General features: G+C 41.0%; 1 protein-coding gene across 3 annotated transcripts in view; it reads left to right on the top strand.

Moving 5' to 3' along the window:
* The first annotated feature begins 3,168 nt into the window (after positions 1 to 3,168).
* Positions 3,169 to 19,813, top strand: part of OSBPL8 (oxysterol binding protein like 8) — a 126,111-nt gene continuing 109,466 nt past the window's right edge. For 2 of the 3 annotated variants that reach the window (XM_015406674.1, XM_015406673.1), the window contains exons 1-2: positions 3,169 to 3,253; positions 17,288 to 17,324. In XM_015406674.1, coding sequence (XP_015262160.1) covers positions 3,212 to 3,253; positions 17,288 to 17,324 — 79 coding nt within the window. In that variant the 5' untranslated portion in view covers positions 3,169 to 3,211. The remainder of the gene's footprint in view (positions 3,254 to 17,287; positions 17,325 to 19,813) is intronic. The other variant, XM_015406676.1, reaches the window with a different exon arrangement.

The raw sequence follows: 19,813 nt of genomic DNA, 5'->3' as shown, positions 1-19,813 counted from the left end.
GGGCAGTACCCCCTCTTGGGGAACCACTGTTGTAGAATTATAAACCTATGTTTATATTCTAGCAACTGCTCTTTATTTTTAGTCCATCAAAACCCTCCATTTTTAAACTTTCTTCCCCTGCTTGTTTCCAAACTGAATTTGTAAGGATGGTGTAGGATAACATCTGCATCTTAAGAGCATGGATGTGGTATAAACTTGTAGTGGAATTATAAGAAATAGCCTTTCTAACAGCAATCTGTGTCTGCACTGTACTATAGAATCACCTTACTTTTCCATTTTTCAAAGGTTTTTGGTTTGTTCAAAGAAGTGTTTCTGCCACAGGCTTAAAAAGGCAGTCAGCATTATATCTATTGATTTCAACGGGTATGGGTTTGAAGTTAGTCCTACAGAGTGTCATTTTGGATGAAAATCTGGCAGCTGCATTCTTGGGAGCAAAATCCAATGAATGTGGTGATTTGGGTTACTTGAACACCTGCTGGTTTGTCTCACATTCTGTTCACAACCAGGAGCCAATTTTTCAGTGATCGATTCTACTGTTCATCTACAATTTCTTGGCTGTTTGGCAGGTTGCTTCAGTATATTTTTTCCTAACCATGCAGTGTAGCTCAGTCAGCTTTCTGTGCATTCCCACACAGCCCAATTTGAATTTTATCCCCACATACTTGCTGCATCACTGCTCCCATCAGCAGGCAGTTGTTTAAATGCTGTGTTCCAATAAAATTCAACCCCTTGGTGTTCATTTAAGTAGACCCCAGTGATGATACTATCTAATTATTGGGTTGAATTCAGCATGTCTTTGCACATGCTCAGTTTTGCAAGACAAACAAAACAAAACCAACCGCAAAACTCTTTGGCAGGCATTTGTATGTATTAGACATGAATATTAGACAAACAAAACTGAGTGATTAGATCATGTCTGATCAATGGTTTTGAACCTAGTACATTTGACTGTCAAACACATTTGTGACAAAATTTGTCGCATCCTCACTATTGAATAAATAGGTATAGTATTTTTGGCCTAGAAATGTATGTGGAATGTGGAATGGACTTTTGGTATGTTTAGGAAGCATGTGTGTTAACAAACAACTTGAAATAGTTATGGGGATTTTTTCTCTTACTTTTGTGATTCTTTGACCTTCAACGAGTCATTTCTTGTGTATTAGTTTGGTTATTAAAAATCTGAAAGGAAAGACTTAAAATGGGTGCTAGTCATCTCAGTGTATGATTCTTGCGCCGTGGCAAAAATAGTCAGGATTGTTGTAGTACATTGAATGCAGTTTGGTAATGCTGTTTATATCTACTGCAGAGAGTTCTAAGGATGTGTCATACCCTGTCTGGGGAAGACCATTGGTGCAGTCCAAAGAAGGGCAGCAGCACAACTCAGCAAAAGGAAGGACAAGGTGGACCCTCAGGTGATTAAGGAACAGGCAGGGGGAATAGAGGCCAGCACTAGCTTCCTCTAGAGGAAAGGCTGATTCAAGAATAAGGTAGGGTATCAGGAACTGGGTGTGGTTCAGAGGAAGTAGATAATTCTCCAGCAAGAGGAAGTGGGGAAAGTGTCAGCTGGCTGGCATGGTCAGAAAGCTGGGAAGGAGAGCAGCCGGCAAGGCCTGGGGTCTCTGCAGTCTGAAGGAACCGGACTCTCTGGGAACTAGGGAGGTGGCATTCCTAGCCAAGAATACAGCAGGCTACATCACTTTTAACACTCGTGTGTTAGCCACCTCAGAGCATAACTTTGAAGTAAGTGTACGGCAGCTGAAGGTGACACTAAGGTAACCTGGGAGCAGCCTTAGAACCATGGTTGAAGCAGGTGCAGGTAATGGCTGGTGAGTGGGCCTGCTGGCTGGGTTGGGGCTATAAAGCTCTGGAGCTTGCTTTTGTCTGATCCCAGCAATTCTGTGATGTTGGATTGTTTTTGGTGAGGCTGCTGGAAGATGGGATGCATCGGTGAGCAAGCAGGCCCTAGCTCCAGGGGCTTGATTGGATGCCACAAGCTTTTACAGGCTGTTTTACATATAGCAGACATTCATGCAGCTTAGTTGTTGAATTTAGTAGATGGAGTGCTCAAAATTGAGTTGGCACTTTTGGTGATCAAAGGATGCTGTGAAACTTTCCACACAGCAGTCTGTTTATATGAAGGTTGCTTATGCGATGAGATGACAATACTTTAATTTTAGCCTTCAAATCTGAAATATAGGGAGAATGCAACAAGAGAGCACTTGGAAGGAATCTAGATGAGGTTTTCTATCCTTCTCTTCCTTATGATTTACAGATAAAGAGCACTTTAGGATAATGTGCATGTAATGCATGAGTATTTAAAACATTTCTGTACTGCCTTCTAACCAAGATTCTGAGGCAAGTACAGAATTATTTTCTCTAGACCACTGTCTTGTTGAAACTGTCTCTGCCCTGTATGTGTCTCTACCCTTGGTTTCTTCTTGGATCTGGTAAAAATAATAAACATCAACCAAGAATTGTGAAATTCATTCATGCTTACTGTGTTACTGTCAGAAGTTTCTTTTATAAACAACCAGATATATTCCTCATTTTTACTGTAGTCATAAATCACAAGTCAAATTGTATTGACTGTTGCATTTATTGAAATGAGCTGCATTTGGTTATTTATACTAGGCTAGATCCCATAAAATACCCAATCAAAAAGCACTCATAGAGAAGAATCTACCCCCCTTCATCACATCCTTTCCTAGTATCCCAAGAACTCTGAAAAGCTGATATTGAAAGTCCCAGGACTTGCTTGAACAAAAAGCAATGCGGCCATATGGGGGAAAGCTGCTGTTAGGTGGCAATTTTGTTTCAGTGACTGTACTCTGGACAGCATGGCTGCATTGATCTCTAGCATCAGCTCTTTAGAAGTCTAGGGAAGGTTGTTGCAGGAAGGGGGAAATATCCATATCCACAACCGCTATTGAAATTTTATATAAGATGTATCCTTTCCTTGCTTTTTTCCAAAAGCTGCTTATTGCTCGTTTTAAACAAATGCACTGACAATGAGTAAGTTTAATTGACTGTGGCTCTAATGGTTGGGTGCTGTTTGCTATACTGCAACTTTTATTGTCTTGTACATTGCTGTTAAATTACTGTATTGCCCTTCAAAAGTGGTGGTTATATCAAGTATTCAGTTAATTTTCTTCCCTTACAGTTTGCAGGATGGAAGAACTTTGAGTGAAAGACAGATGAGCTCTGCTTCAGCATGGATGCTATTATGGTTGACGGGGAGCCTGATAAAGCTTCAGTGAGTAATTTATGTACATACCAATTTCATCAGCAAAGGAATCTGGAGCAAGGGACACTTTCCTCCAATCCCCCGTTCTAAGGAAGAAAAGTTACAGGGCCTAGTAAGGGTCTTCTGTTTCTTCCTTTTTGTAAAGGAAAGTTAAATAGTATCTGTGTTATAAACACTTCCGTTTTTAAATTTAAGACTATGGCAATATTATATTACTATCCTAAAGATACCTGATTTATGTGACAAAATGACATTTTAGTTAAGGAAAATACAATGTACTCTCTTCAAAGAACTATAATGGCTGTCCAGATTCAGAAAAGCATTCAGTGTCAGAAATAAAACGGCAACTGTAAAATTGCAGATGTGAAATTCTTACAGTGAACGTGTCATGGGGTTTTATTTTTGTAACATTTCTGGTCTTAAAGGCAAAATGCATGTTATGAAACCCAGTTGCATTAAAACAGTTGGAATTTTTGGTGCTATTGCATACATTTATTTGGAGAAGAGAAGCAATTTGAAGCAACTTTCTTGGAGAAGAAAGAAAGCCACTAGAGTTGTTTGTTGTATGCACTTGCACATAATAACTAAGCATTAAGAAAAGAAAATTTTTACTTTGAGGTAGGAAGAACTGTAAGTGAGAATGGTGCTGGTCTGTTTTTTAGCATGATTATTAGAATATGGGAACCAAGCATCTGATGTTTTCAGGAAGTTGGTGATAGTATGCCTTTCCATTTTCAATAATTTAAAATGAGTATTCTGTGAATTTTTTTCATAAATCAATATATTTTTATATTTGAAAAAGCTGAGTTTGAATGTTAACTTATATGTGACTGTTATTTTATATCTGTTGAATTGAAAGGCCTGATGAATAAAATACAGTGACTTTTACTAAACCATGGCACCTTGGAACCCAGCTACAGTTTTTAAAAGGAGACATATCAGGATTAGAATTTATTCAAAGAATTGTGCCACTATGGAGCTATGGTGCAAAAATTCTTATGGTTTGACTTGAAATTTTTTGTGAAGTTCAGTAAATTGAAGTATATATACAGGGTATACACACACACACACACACAAGGTAATTGCTAGTGTTAATATCTTCTAGTCAAGTGACTAAGGATTTCTGTAAAGGAATATTTGATGTAGATAAGAAAATAAGGAAATTTGTTATTCAGCGTATTCTTAAAACTGTACTCATGCAAATGAGGACATAAAAATTAATTGGCTGTAGTATAAATTTGCATAGCTTCTTGTTGGAAAAGTGCTGTGTGTTTGTCATTAATACATTGTTACAGGTTTATCCAGAAAATACCTTGATGATTAAATTAATATCACAGATGAATTAAGGAAGAAAATTGTCAGATAATTTGACTGTTCTTCCCCCAAATGTAATGGTTTTGCTGAAATCTCTGCACAGTATTACTGCTGAGGTATAAGAAGCTTTCGTGGCAATGATTCATATGCATGTGTAAAGAAACCTGGGTAGTACTGTCTCCTCCCTATGTTTTACCAAACATAAGACATTTAAAAAGACAATTTGGGGTGTGCCACCTTCTAAATATTTTGGTTATTTCTCCTCTGTGCCCCCCTTCTTTTCTGCAGCCAGATTTCGTTTTCTGTTTCCTTTCCCTTGGTCATTCAAGATTGCCTATGCTTAGGGTAGGGGCAAATCAATCCATTAGAACAGTGCTCCTTTCCTTGAAGTAATAGCAACTTTTCTCAGGGTACTGTAAAAGTGTAAATGTATATGTCTGACTGCACCCCATAGTAGTTATGAACATAAGAAAAGCCCTGCTGCATCAGACCAGTATTCTATCTAGTCCAGCATCCTGTCTCACACAGCGGCCAACCAATCCTCTGGACAGCCAACAACAGGGCACAGAGGCTGAGGCCTTCCCCTGATGTTACATCTTGGCTCTGGAATTCAAAGGATTAGTGCCTCTGAATGTGGAGGTTCTCCTTAGTCACCATGGCTAGTAGCCATTGACAGACTTATCCTCCATGAATCTATCTAATCCTTCTTTAAAGCTGTTTATTTCTGTGGCCATCACTACATCCTCTGGCAGCAAATTCCACATTTTAATCACTCTCTGTGTAAAGAGTATTTCCTTTTATCCATCCTGAACCTACTGCCCATCAGCTTCTTTGGATGCCCTCAAGTTCTAGTATTTTAGGGGAGGGAGAAAAATGTCTGTTTGTCAACTCCACCCCATCCATAATTGTATAAATCTCTATATCATGTCCTCCCTTAGTCATCTCTTTTCTAAACTGAAAAAAACCAGCTTCTCCAGTCTTTCCTCATAGGGAAGGTGCTCGAAACCCCGAATCAGTTTGGTTGCCTTCCTGTGTACTTGTTCCAGCTCTGCAATGTCCTTTTTGAGATACGGTGATCAGAACAATTGTGACAGACTGCACTATTAAAAGCTTGGAAGTGTTGTATAAACCGATAAAGGACTGTGAAGGGTTAATTCTTCACTGAAGCCGAAAACTATGCACATTATTCCAAATGTGGCCATACCATAGATCTATACAGAGAGGCACTACAATATTGGCCATTTTATTCTCAATCCCGTTCCTAAGAATCCCTAACATAAAGGTTGCCTTTTTCACTGCTGCAGCCCACTGGGTTGACATGTTCATTATGTTGTTCACTACAACCCAAAGATCTTTTTCTCTCTAAGTCTCAGCAAGTTCAGACCCCATTGGCCTATACTTGAAGTTGGGATTTGTTGTCCCAATGTGCATCACTTTACAGTTACCAACATTGAACTTCATTTGCCACATTGTCACCCAATCCCCCAGTTTGTGGAGGTTCTCTTGGAGCTCTTCATAATCAGTCTTGGTTTTCACTTTCCTGAAGAATTTTATGTCATCTGCAACCTTGGCTACCACTGTACTCACTCCTAGTTCAGATCATTTATGACTAAATTAAATAATAGCAGCCCCAGTACTGATCCTTGTTAGACCCTACTGCTTACTTCCCTCCATTGTGAGAGCTGTCCATTTATTCCTACTCTTTGCTTCCTGTCATTTAACGAGCTTTTAATCCATAGGAGAACCTGTCCTTTTATCCCATGACTGCTATGTTTACTCAGGAGCCTGCGTTTTCTTGAGTGGATTAAAACAACAGCTCTGTAGCTACCATGCTAAACTATGGTCTGTGCTAATCATAGTTTATAGTCCAATTTTTATTCTTTTTTTATTCTGGAATGTACGACAAGTAAGCCTTGGTTTAGAGCTGCTAGTCTGCTTTTGTTTTCTGTTCCTTCTGCTTTCAGCTTTGTAAATTCTAATTTCATGCTGCAGCTTCTCTAGATCCAGCATTCACATGCTGCTTTGTAAATCCCAATATTGTGTTGTTAGGACTGCAAACCCCCTTAAAACCATGATTTGTTAATATCCTGGCTTGAATTGGCAATGTGTTGAGCCACAGTGTTGAAATTACAGAATGGATTTCATTGACTTATTTCTGTTGCTGATAATACATGCTTACCTTTAATTGAAGACCACCCTCACTTCCAGCCACTCCTTGTTTTCTGTTCCCTGACTATGTTAGGGATTTAAATGTGATCATGACTTCACATTTTGATATGCTAATTGAAAATCTATGACACAGACTAATTTTGTTGTCATTACTGATACTCTTGAAATTTCTTAGACATTTGTGACTAAAATACATACGTGCGATCAAGGCTCAGTACTGTGGATACTGCATGTAGGCAAAATAGAGAGGAACTTGCATGAGTTCAAAGGAAGACATGGCACCAGATTTATAACTGAGTGAAAAATAGTCTTCATTGACTTTGGAAGGGAATTTAAAAATAGACCAATGAATGATTTACTGCAAGTAATGTATTACGTCTGTACAAAAGATCAAGTTGGTATAAGTTCAGATGGAAAAGTACTGCTCCAGTGTCTATATTCTGGTATTGCTAACACAAAGCTATTAAGAATTTCTTCTGAAGCCTTTCTAAAAGAGGAACAAAGGAATATGAGATGTTTTCTTTTCTCACTGTCAGATAACCTCTTTTGTACTGTGCAACTTGTGACCCACCCAGCCAATTGCAGCTTCAGGGCAGCCCACCATGGGCTCAGTATATCTCTTATTCTTTCTGTTAGTCAGGTGGTTTGGCTTGATGGTTTGCAAGTTATAAAGACCTGCTCTGTTATGTGTTAGAAAAATAGATAAGCAGTGCATACAGTTTTTCTTAGTTCTCGCACTTGGTAGATAGATATTGCCCCAGCAATTTTCATGGAAAGCTGTTATTCAGGGGATGCTAGATTGGGGGAAGGTTTGGTGTTCCGTTTTCTGTGTTGGGCCTCTCCCACTGATATGAAGGAAAGTGCTTTGCATTCAGGAGGTCTACTAGCAGGGCCAGAACTCCAGAAGCCCTCCCACTGTTGTCCCTCAAGCACCAAGAATACAGAGCATCACTGTCCCAGACATAGTGTTCCAGCTATACCTTGTGGCTAATAGCCACTGATGGACCTCTGCTCCATATGTTTATCTAATCCCCTCTTGAAGCTGTCCATGCTTGTAGCTGCCACCACTTCTTGCGGCAGTATATGCCATGTGTTAATTACTCTTTGGGTGAACAAGTACTTCCTTTTATCTGTTCTAAGCCTAGTGCTCATTAATTTCATTTAGTGCCCACAAGTTCTTGTATTAAAGAGAGAAAAGTACTTCTTTCTCTGCATTCTCTATCCCATGCATAATTTTGTAAACCTCTATCATGCCACCCCTCATAATTTCTCCAGGCTAAAGAGCCCTAACCTCTTTAACCTTTCTTCGTAGGGGAAGTTGTTCCATGCCCTTAGTCATTTTAGTTGCCCTTTTCTGTACTTTTTCCAATGCTATATTTCCAATGATATAAATAATATATTATTTTGAGGGGCAGTGACCCACACTGTACACAGTATTCCAAATGAGGCTGCACCATAGATTTATACAGGGGCATTATGATCCTGGCTGATTTGTTTTCAGTCCCCTTCCTAATAATCTCCAGCATAGCATTTGCCTTTTTTTATTGCAGTTGTACACTGAGTTGACATTTTCTGTGAGTTATCTACCAGGACTACAAGATCTTTCTCCTGGTCAGTTATCGCCACTTCATACCCCCTCAAGATATGTTAATAGTTAGGATTTTTGGCTCCCATGTGCATTACTTTGCACTTGCCCACATTGAACCTCATTTTCCACGTTGATGCCCACTCACCCGGTCTTCCCTCTGGAGTGTCTCACAGTCTTCCCTGGTTCTCACCACCCTGAACAACTTAATGTGTAATACCAAAAGTTTAGTAGCATACCATACCCCAGGTTATTTTGCCAACTGGGTAACGAAACCACACTCTTGGGACTGGGTAGAATAGCCTTTAGTTTGTTAATGTAAACTCTTTCTTCACATTCCTTTCTCTCCCCAAACCCTGCCTTTACTATGGATCTTCACAGAGTGAATTCTTGATAAATTGGTTTGCAGGATACTTTGAATGAGTTCTGTATCTGGCAGGAATAATTTTTTTCTCCCCTTTCTCTCTGTGGCTGCAATTTACCAGAGAAAAAACCGGGTTCGGTCCTAATTATGAGATTGAATTTGAAGTTCATGGAGAACCTGTTGATTGGTGATAGAGACATACTTTGTATGCCTTTACCCAGGGTCAGTCTCTAGTTAAAATAATCTTGGAGTTGAAAATGGCCATTGGCACTTACCGTGAAGGGTCCTTCTCCTCTGAGGTCAGGAGGACATCTCCAGTGTTCCCTCTAAGTGTGAGTTAGCTCACAGGTTTTAGCCTCCGGCTCACACACTTTTGTCTTAGCTCAGGAAAGATTGCTACAGAGCAAACTAATTTATGGCCAAATCACTCGCTCACAAGTTTAATGGCAGAAGCTCACAAAGTAGAATTTTTGCTCATAAGACTTAACAGTTTAGAGGGAACATTGGACATCTCCATGGGTTATTCCCATCATTCCTTTAGGAAGGCAGGAAACACTTCCCCCCCTTCCTCTTGGCGCCTTGGGAATAGCCCACTTCCCCCCCTTCCTCTGGGCGCCTTGGGAATAGCCCAGCCCCTCAGTTCTGGGTCTTTGCAAGCAGTAAAATGCTAACCCAAACTAATTCTCCTGTGTAAAAACAAGTAAAACCTGCTAACATTGTTAACATGAATTATAATACAGTTACCATGCGTACCTCCCCTGAAAGGTAGGTGGTATGACAGTAGAGAGAGAAGAAAATAGGGAAGAAGAGAGCAGCACAAACAGGTAGAGAAGACGATGATGAAGAACGGGAGGGCTGAGATGTCCTCCTGACCTCAGAGGAGAAGGACCCTTCACGGTAAGTGTCAATGGCCGTTCTCCCTCTGAAGTGGAGGACATCTCCATGGGACCTCCCAGAGCAGTGTCCATCATTTGGGTGGGTCATCATCATCAGCTGAAGTCAGTGCTGGAGAACTCTTCTTCCAAACGCCGCATCGGCAGAATCTAATGTGTTCAATTTATAGTGCTGGACGATTCTGGAGATAGAAGCCCAGGTTGCTGCTCTACATACTTCATCGACCGTTGCCCAGTTGGAAAAGGCTGCATTGGTAGAAGCACTTCTCAGTGAATGCGCCGTGATCCCTTTCAGGACGTCCAATCCAGCTGGTTTATAGGCCTCTGATATGCAGGATCTGAGAACAGTGCTGATGGATGCCTTGGACATTCTGTCACCTACTCTTGGACATCGTGCCCATGGGGGGGGGGGGCACCAGGATAACTTGCGCTCTCTGCTCCCGAATCTGATGAATGGTTCTTGGGATCAGTGGGAGTGGTGGAAATGCATAGAGAAGACCCTGGGCCCATGGAGCAGTGAGGGCATCTGTTGCTTCTGCTTCCGGGTGGTGGTATCTCGTGAAGAACCGGGGTACTTGATGGTTCCCCAGGGACGCAGAGAGGTCCACCAATGGCTGTCCTAGATGCCGCATGATGAAGCTGAACAGTCTCAGGTGGAGAGCCCATTCCCCCTCGAGAATGGTCTTCCGGCTGAGCCAGGCTGCTTGAATGTTGATAGCTCCTTTCATGTGCTCAGCCCAGACCGATGCCACATTCTTCTCGGCCCAGTTGAGAATCTGTATCACCTCCCGATGTAGTCGGGAAGATCTGGAGCTGCCCTGGTTGTTGAGGTACGCCTTGGCCGAGATGTTGTCTGTTCGAACCAAGACGTGTTGCCTGTGAATCGCCTGGTTGAAATGATTCAGTGTGTGTTGAATTGCTTTCAGTTCCAGAAGGTTGATAGGGAGACGTTTCAGTTTGGACTGAAAATCAGCTTGTCAAGCCCTCAACCAAAGCAGGCCCCTGGCTACAGCTGTAGAAGCCATGGCTCTGGATGTGAAGGTCAAGATATCCAATGTGGCATCTGCAGAAAATGAAGAGCCCTTCAGGATGCACGAAGCCCCTTCAAAAAGACCCCTGTAAATGTTCTCGTGTAGAAGCTGTATTGGCTTGTGGATCCAGACAATCGATGCTCTGGATGCTATGGATGTAGTAGCTGCAGCTCTCACAGTCATGGTAATGGCTTCATAAATCTTCTTAAGTGTAGCATCCACCTTCTTATTGATCGGATAGTGCCTAGAACTGTGTCTGTCCTCGGATACTAGGCCTGTAGACTGTTTGGCTGCCAGAGGGCCATCCACCGGTGGTACCTGTAAAAGCTCATTCGGATAGGAAGGTAAAGCATAAAACTTTTTGACAAAACCAGGAAACTGTCTATTCACTGTGGGTCTGTCCCATGCCATCCTCAGCTGTCTCTCAAAGTACTCAGGAAATGGTAAGACACCATTCTTGACTAGTTCCTCTGGAGCAAAAAATTCAGAGAGTCCCCTGGAATGAGACTTAAATCTAGGCTTGGCAGGACCTTGCTCTTCTGTAGCAGGAGTGTCCTGAATCTCTAAGGCTTTGATTGCCTCAGTGAGGAAGTAGTGGTAGTCCTCTGCCTTAAAGAATCTACTGGATTGCTCAGGCATTTTCATTTCCTCCTCTTCCTCTTCAGAGAGGAATTCACCCTCCTCCCTGTCCTCAATGAGGGAGACAGAAGAGTCATCCTCCTCCTCCCAATGGTCCCCCCTTTGTCTTTTATGAGAACTAGGAGGTGCTTTCTGGGCCGCTTTGGTAGGCCAGGGAGCTGGGTATTGAGCTGGAGAGGTCTGGGCACCACCTTAGCCAGTAAGGCCCACCTTGGTACAGAGATCTCCTCCTGCATAGCCTGCCTGAACACCCGCATAAGATTTGAGGAGTCAAACATAGCCCCGGGAATGTCTTCCGTGTCTTCTGGCGTCCGGTGGTGTTTCTGAGCATGCTGTGCTGCCGCCTCTGCTGGCTCCATTGGGGTGGCACAATCAGGCCCCGAAGGCAAGTTGGCCCCACAGTCAGCCGTGGCGGTGAATGTTTCATCCTCGGCAGAGGAAAAACCGTCGGCGTGCTTTGCTGCCGCCGCCATCTTCTTCCACTCAGCAGCACTCGAGATAAAAGGAGCTCCCTCAAAGACTGTTGACTGTTGACTCTCGTCGGACAGCAGAGGAAGAGAGGGAGAGATTTAGGAAGATATAAAGTCAGGGGAAAGTTGGGAAGGAGAAAAAGGTAGAGAGTTGGAAGAAACAGACAATAAGAATAGTTAGAAAGGCAGAGCCTTGACCCTAGCTGCTACTCCCTAAGAGGCAGGAATAGAACTGAGGGGCTGGGCTATTCCCAAGGCACCAAGAGAAAGGGGAAAAAAGTGTTTCCTGCCTACCTAAAGGAATAATGGGAATAACCCATGGAGATGTCTTCCACCTCAGAGGAGAAGGTCTGTCCAATTAAAACAGTGCTAAGTTTGATGGACCAATGACCTGACTGAGTAAATCATACTACTGTGTGTTTTTGTGCACAGAAGAACATATTTTGATACAACCTCTGTGTTTTCCTGAAAATCTGTCTTGAAGTATGCAGAAAGTGAAAGAGAATATGATCAGGTTTGAATGTGCTTCTGTGTTAAAATTCTGATGTTCTCTAATGAGAAGAAGACTTGGATTTATACCCTGCCCTTCACTCGGAGTCTCAGAGTGGCTTACAATCTCTTTCCCTTCCTCTCCCCACAACAGATACCCTGTGAGGTAGGTGGGGCTGAGTGAACTCTGAGAGAAGTGCTCTTGAGGGAACAGCTCTGAGAGAACTGTGACTGACCCAAGGTCACCCAGCTGCCTGCATGTGGAGGATTGGAGAATCAAACCTGGTTCTCCAGATTAGTCTGCCGCTCTTAACCACTACACCAAACTTTGGGAGATGTAGGGGGCATCTAGGAGAACTACCCACTTAGTTTCAGAGGATAGTCATGTTACTCTGTTCAAGTGCAAAGCAAAAACAAACAAAAAAAAACCCTGATGGCACCTCAGTCTATTGAGCCATAGAATTTTGTATGACTGGAACCACACTTGTTACAGCTATGAAGTGTTGTCAGACACCCAAATACCCTGTTTTCCCGAAAATAAGACCTACCCCAAAAATAAGCCCTAGCAGGATTTCTATGCATTTGTGGTATAAGCTCTAGTGTGTCTTCTTGAGAAAAAATAAATATAAGACAGTGTCTTATTTTCGGGGAAACACGGTAGATACTGTGTGCATGCAAGGCATGTAAAAGGGAGTATTATGACCGTGATATAAGATTACCCAGCAATGTAAGAAAGAGATCTATGTGTGGAAGAGCCAATTGGAGTAGGTCATAGCTACCTCCAGCTGATGATGACTTGGTATAGCTAGCTGAATAGATTCTATACATTGTAACAAAGGGCAGTCACTGTCTAAAGTGAAAGAGCCAGCTGCTCACTGAGCCGGTGGCTGATAGTATCAATCTGCTCACTAGATCAGGGCTTGACAAATCCCAGATGTCAGGCTGCCATGATGCCTAGGAATGTCATTGTGGCTCCTAGTATTTTCAGCAATGATTTTATTGCAGTATGTACAAAGCTAGTTTTTTGTACTGGTACCGAGAGCCAAAGAAAATTTGTCAAGGTCTGCTCTACAGTGTCTCTTTGAAGAGTGGGCTTTTTCTTCTTTTTTCTTTGCTAAAGAATGGCAGCTTCCCAATTATAGCATGTCCAGGAAGACTGAAATGTTCCTTCACTGGTTTCTCTGTATTACCACTTTTAATATCTTATTTATATACCCTCACGTGGAGATGGGCCATTTCAGCCCACATAATTAGCAGGAGGCAGTACACAGAGATGAATATTTGAATATGTCAGCCTCTCCTTATTCTGCAGTCTGTATATTGTTTAATCAATAAAATTCTAGTGATAAAAGTAAACTATAAAAAAAATCTTGCCTGTAACATAAGTAAAAATGAAGTTATAGTTTTGTATGTCAAAAGTGTAAGCTAACTTCTATATCTCTTCAAGCCCAGTGTTAAAAATGTGTACTGTCATCAGTATAAAAAAAGCTGCTTATTTGTGAACATGAGGTAACAAAAGCAAACCTCAGGAGGCTTGTGTGTTAGCCTATTGCTTAGGAGCACCTTGAAAGTAATTAGCTATGCAGTGCTGAAATATTTACATACTTGCCATTGCAATAATCTTGGGTTCTATCTGCTTCACTCAGCTTTCCTGCTTCAGTGTTTCTCTTGCTGGCATTTGTTCCATTGTATAACCTTGATTGAGGTATTAGTGGCTAGACTCTCTTGCTGCTCTGTTTCATTACCGTAGGTAAGTACCGATTAATCTAATAATGGTTGCATTGTAAAACTCACCTGAACCATTTATGCTTAAGATGCTATACTAAAGTTAAGCAAACAGAGTATGGTACACAGAGTATGGTCCTTGTGTAGTGTAAGATGCTATACTTTCATCAACTTTTTTCTTTAAAACCTTGCATGTGAAAGATGGCAAGATGATATCATTCTGGTCATGGGCTCGGAGGGGGGGGGAGCTTTGTTGTTCCATGCTGTTCCCCCCAGCCCTGCTATAATTGTGAAGTAAAATCGTCTCTTTTAGAAATGTCATATAAACCTTCAGCTACGCAGTGCCAGTTTGTCTGCCCCATATCGCCTGTAATAGCTTCCTTGTCAGTATCTAAACATTTTTTATCCTCATGCAGGTTATTTTATAGTTAAGCTGAATCCCACATAAATCACATGCTTTTTAAAAACCATCCCCCAAACTTATCTTTGACATCCTGTTAGACAACATGGGACCCTGCTTCTCACCTTTACTGGTTACACCCATCTTTCTCCTACTCTTTTAAAAGAAAATGCTGCTGGTAGTATAACCCACTCATATGGGGGTGTGACCTTCTCATTAATGGCTAGTGTTGTTGATGATGCTCCAGTTTAGTGCATTTTCTCTCTTACTGTTAGATATGATCATAGTTCTGTTAAATATTCATTTCAAATTTCCATCACAGGTAAGATGAATTTGAAATATGTGTTACCTGTTTCCCAAGGGATGGTTTGGAAAGCTTGGGAACTTTATATTCAGATACAAGTCCTACCCCAACAAACGTTGGGTTTGGATTTACTTTAAATGACTGGAGATGAGACATAGTAATTTATTTCTTAGGAAAATGTTAGTGGTATTTTTGTATGATGGTATAAATGGCCTAGTATATATTTTAATTGATTTAAAGACCCTGTTAATATGCTCATGTATAACAGTAAGGTAGCTGCTTATTAAAAATTTCCCCTTAACCAGTATGTACAGAAATTGAGGTGTACAGAAATTTACTAACCAAAAACATATATCTTGGAGTGGAAAAATATCATAAGCAAATTCATGTTTGTAGTGAGTACTCTTGAATAGGTGTTTGCCACATCTTTTGCATATTGATTATCACCAGTTTTGTTCCTTATAAAACTGCTGTTTTTGTTTACAAAAACTGTTTTGAACAGAGCTCACTAACTGTGAAGGAACGCATTATCATTACTAATTATAAACATTTCTGATATTCATCATTACTTTGCTGTTGGTCTCCAAGTCCATGTTGTGCGTCAACCTACTGGCTATATTACTTCATTTCAGTATTGTCCTGTGTCAGTTTTCCTTTGCAAAACTGGTGGGACATTTCTTTTAACCCTGTAATGTCAGATTGACTGGGATGAAAATGTACCCATTGGAAAAAATCATACATTCATAGGGTTGGTTTTATGGGTGAACATTGCCTGTATATAAGCATGCAGTTCCTCCTCCAATATGTTCTGTTTGTAGAAGCAGTGATTTCCACTGATTCCTTGTGCCCAATGGAGATCCTTACTCCCCCCATGATGTTTTTGAGGATCTGTTGGCACCTGGAACAAAAAAAAATGGGGGGGGGGATGCTCAATATTGCAGATGTGGGGGAAGCAGGAAAGTCACATTCCATAAAGTCCTTAGATGGATGGGTATATGCCATTGTTTACCAATATGTAGATGTGCTTCATTGTACATTATACCTAAACATGTATAACAACCAGGGTAGACTTTGTTTACTCCATTTATACCCTGCCTTTCTTTCCAGTGGGGATCTACAACAGCTTACACTATTCTCCTTTCCTCCATTTTATCCTCACAACAACCCTGTGTGGCTGAGGGTGGGTGACTGGCCCAAGATCACCTAGCGGCCTTGCTTGACAGAGTGGGATTGATAACTGTGTCCTCTCAAATCCTCGGTCCACTACAACAAACTGTTGACTGTTAAAATGCTGAGATGATACTATGTTTAAACTAGGTAGCAATTCTCCAGTTTTAACAATAGGGGGGAAGAGTTAGAAATCCACTTCAGAAATTTGTGGATACATTTTTTTTCTTGATAAAGGTTTTCCTGATATAACTGCCCTGGCCAGTTAACATTAGAATTTGTTAATACATTGGCTTTTCCTGCTTTCTGAAGACCACAGTAGAAGTTACCTGGGAGATGCAACATTCCCTCCTGACTTATATCTATTTTTTATTTTAAAATTGGAAGTAACCAACTCGAGAAGCTTGGGGTTAGGGTGGGGAATCTTGAGCTGAAGAGTAGCTTGGGTGTGGGGGAGGTTTAGTAGCCCTGTGTAGTTTTTCCACTCAAACTGGCAGGCTCCCACAGAAGTGTTGTCAGGGTTTTTTTAATTTGAGGGGAGGTATCAAAATTGAAATGCACTTAGAAGCAGGGTGATATACTTGCTTTATATGTGTGCAGTTTAATAGAAAAACTTGTGGCATATCATGGCTTTTTTTGAGACAAAAAATGATAAAAGGAGTGATTGTCTTAATATAATACAATGATTTCCTGTATAAAGTTTTAAAACAATGTATTACACAATTTCTAAAATTCTTCAAATGTTACAGCCTTATACTGTACAGAAATAATATTAAGATTTCCCTTGCTTGCTGTTTCACTAGTGTTTGAAGTAGGTAATGCCTTATAAATGCTCTGGCGAAAAAGCTACTTGAGGATGAAGCTGGGTAACGTTTTGTATAATATTGACTCAGTAAAATCCATGTTTTCAAACTGTTATATGTACGTTGTTGTATAAAACTCCAGATCCCTTCCACTTTTCCTGTAAGATTCCATTCTTCTTTCTCAATAATCTAGCTCAATAAGATGACTTCAGAAATCCTCCAACATTTATTTAGTCCGTCTAAGTCTGTAGCTAAGTGTTTAATTCATGATTTTGTACCAGCAGCATCATTATAGCGATTTATAGGTTAAAGATAAGCTCAGCCACCTTATTTTTAATTGTGAATCTTGTTCTGCATATAGTTATGTGATTAATAAATGAAAACTTTGTGGAGAGAATCAGCCTTTCACTAACAACAGCAAATCTGCTAATGGCCTTCTCCAAGCATACTTGCCTATGTGGTTTTTTATTTTGCTTCAGTTCCTGTATCTGGAGCTATGTATTGCTGATGAGAATTGTTGCATGTATTTTTAGTTATTAACTAACATACTGTTTCCCTTGTTCCCCTTCTTTCCTTTTGTTGTGGCTGCCTCCTCTGCTGTATTCTACTGTTCTTCTTTTGGTGTGTGTGTGCTTTGGCCTGGGCTTTTTCGTTTGCTGTTCTGCATACTGAATTATACTGCACGTCCAGCATCATGGTGAGATCAGAGACTCTCAGGGACCCTCAAGTAAGTGAATGGTTTCTTTCTACACAGCCTGTGAAGGGATATGTTCTTGCAGTGTCAGATTCTGGTTTGAATAACCTCCTCTTTTGCAGACTAAAACTAGGAAGTACCAAGCAAAAATTGACGTAACTGGGGAAAACCTGCTGTGAACTGTGCAAGGATGTCACTTAGTGTGTAGTGTAAATGTATGTGCATGCATAATTGTAAAGGCTGCTGTGACTTAAGATATAATTTAGATATAAGAAAAAATTTCCAAGGTACACATAGAATAATGACAAATTCTACAGAGTAGCCATTTTAATCTAATACAACTGAAACAGAGTATCTCATGCCAAGACTGACACTTTATTGTGACATATGTTTTCATGCAGGGGTCGTTTCGTAGAAAAAGAGCTAGGAGAACTCATTAGCATAACTCATTAGCATATGCCACACCCCCTGACATCACCGGAAGTGTGTCATAAGGCCACACCCCCTGACATCACCGGACGTGTATCATAAGGCCACACACCCCGCCCCCAATGGTCCTGGCCGCCGCTGCCGGCCTTGCAGCTCCACTGCCGAGCCCCATGAGGGCGGTGGACCTGCAAGGCCGGCGGGAGTGCAAGGAAGCCCCGCAAAGGCCCTCCCTGGCCCCAGGCAGGCAGGGGTGGGGAGAGGCAGGGAGGAAGCAACTTACCCTCCCTCTTCTCCTGCCGCCTCCTGGCTGAATGAGGGCTGGAAGCGGGGCAGCTGGAAGCAGGGGGCGGGGCTTCGTCATGTGCCCCGCCCCCCGTACCTCACCCGGGGGAACTGCGATCCCCCGCGATCCTCCCCGAAATGACCTCTGTTTTCATGATACAGAACCTACTTGACCAGGTTGTGTAACAGTTCATGTACCTGATAAAATGGGTCTCATACCTTAATACTGAAAATTTAGGGCATTAGATGGCACAGTCCTAAACGAGCAAAAGGATTGCTTCATAATCATGAGTTTTGTTTAGATTTTGTGGTATTATGTGGTGAAATGTATCTACAGCCAGAATTGTTTTAAATTATCACTAGACGGCAAGGCCCCTTCAAAAATGTATTGAAGGTCACATTTCCCATAAAATATGTACTCATTCCTGTTGCAACAGAATGGGATGCATTACCTACAATAGTCATAAAAGCCTCATTTTGAAGGTCAAAGTCTTTCAAAAATGTGGAATCACATGCCCAAATTGGTAAAAATGGAGCAATGACTGATGGCCAGGCAAATATATGAGATTTTTAAAATTTCCAACAATTCCCATGCCCGCTATCTTCTGTGTACAAGTAGATCTGGCAGCAAGTTATGTTAAACTGCCTACTAGTGATAAGTTTTAAAATGTAATATTTTAAAGAGATGAACTGGGTTCAATTTTTACATTTTAAATTAATTGTGGAATTATCATCTTCAATATAAAGAGTTAAACCATTTTGAAATCATCCCAGAAACGTATTACTTTCTATGTGTCAATATCCCCAGTATTACATTAATTACAATTTAAAAGTGAAAGTATTACACAGAGGTTCAGCCTATAACAACTTTGTTAATGTTTCATACCTTTAAGAAAGAGTTATCCAACATGCAGCTGCATGGAATTAATTAGAATAGTTTTATTTATAGAGTCTGGGTTCCAGCTTGTTGTAGAGACCATTTTGCCAGCCAAATTTAAAATCGAAGGCTTCCAGCCAGGTAGAAAAGATTACTGGTTTGCTACTACTATAAATATTAATACAGTGATCATGGAGAGCATTTAAGCCGGCAAAATATAGAAGGCTTTTGCATCTAGTTAGAGAAGACAAGACTGGCTTGCTCCTAATACAAACACTTGAAATGGATCCAGAAGTAAGTTAAAAAAAATTACAAAATAATATATTTTTTAAAAATATATAATATTCCATTCAGCTTCATGTTGCTTTTCATTTTAAATAACCATGGGTTTTTTCCAGGATAATTTGAAGAAATAAAGAAGTTAAGCACTGGTTTGCTCCTAACACAACACTGAGCTGTATTAAGGGGCTGATACCTTTCAATACAATAGGATTACTCCTGAGGAAGATTGGGACAAGATGAGTTTATATCCGGGTACACATTGAGAATGATGGACTCTTCCTTGTAATATTGTAGTTTTGTTTGATATGTTGGTTACCTTGAAAAGATCTACTAAAAGTAATTCACCTCAGTGTTTGCTTGTTTGGTGAATCTCCATATGAGGGCTGGAGATCACTCCACATAGCAGAGATCAGTTCCCTGGAGAAAACAGCTGCTTTGCAGGGTAGCCTTTGTGTCAATATACCCTGCTGAGGTAATCTCCAGGTGGGGACTGGAGATCACTCAGAATTACAACTGCTCTCCAGGAGGGAGGGGGGAGGAGATGGAAAGCTGAAGTTAGAGGGGCAGATAAAAGTAGGATGACGGTTGGCTGGGAAGGAGATAGGGTTGCCAACTCCAGGTTGAGAAATTCCTAGAGATTTGAGGGGTGGAA

Source organism: Gekko japonicus, unplaced genomic scaffold, assembly GCF_001447785.1.
Source record: "Gekko japonicus isolate JY-2015 unplaced genomic scaffold, Gekko_japonicus_V1.1 scaffold188, whole genome shotgun sequence".
NCBI lineage: Eukaryota > Metazoa > Chordata > Lepidosauria > Squamata > Gekkonidae > Gekko > Gekko japonicus.
Note: the sequence above shows the minus strand (reverse complement) of the source record. Positions and strands in the feature narration are given on the sequence as shown.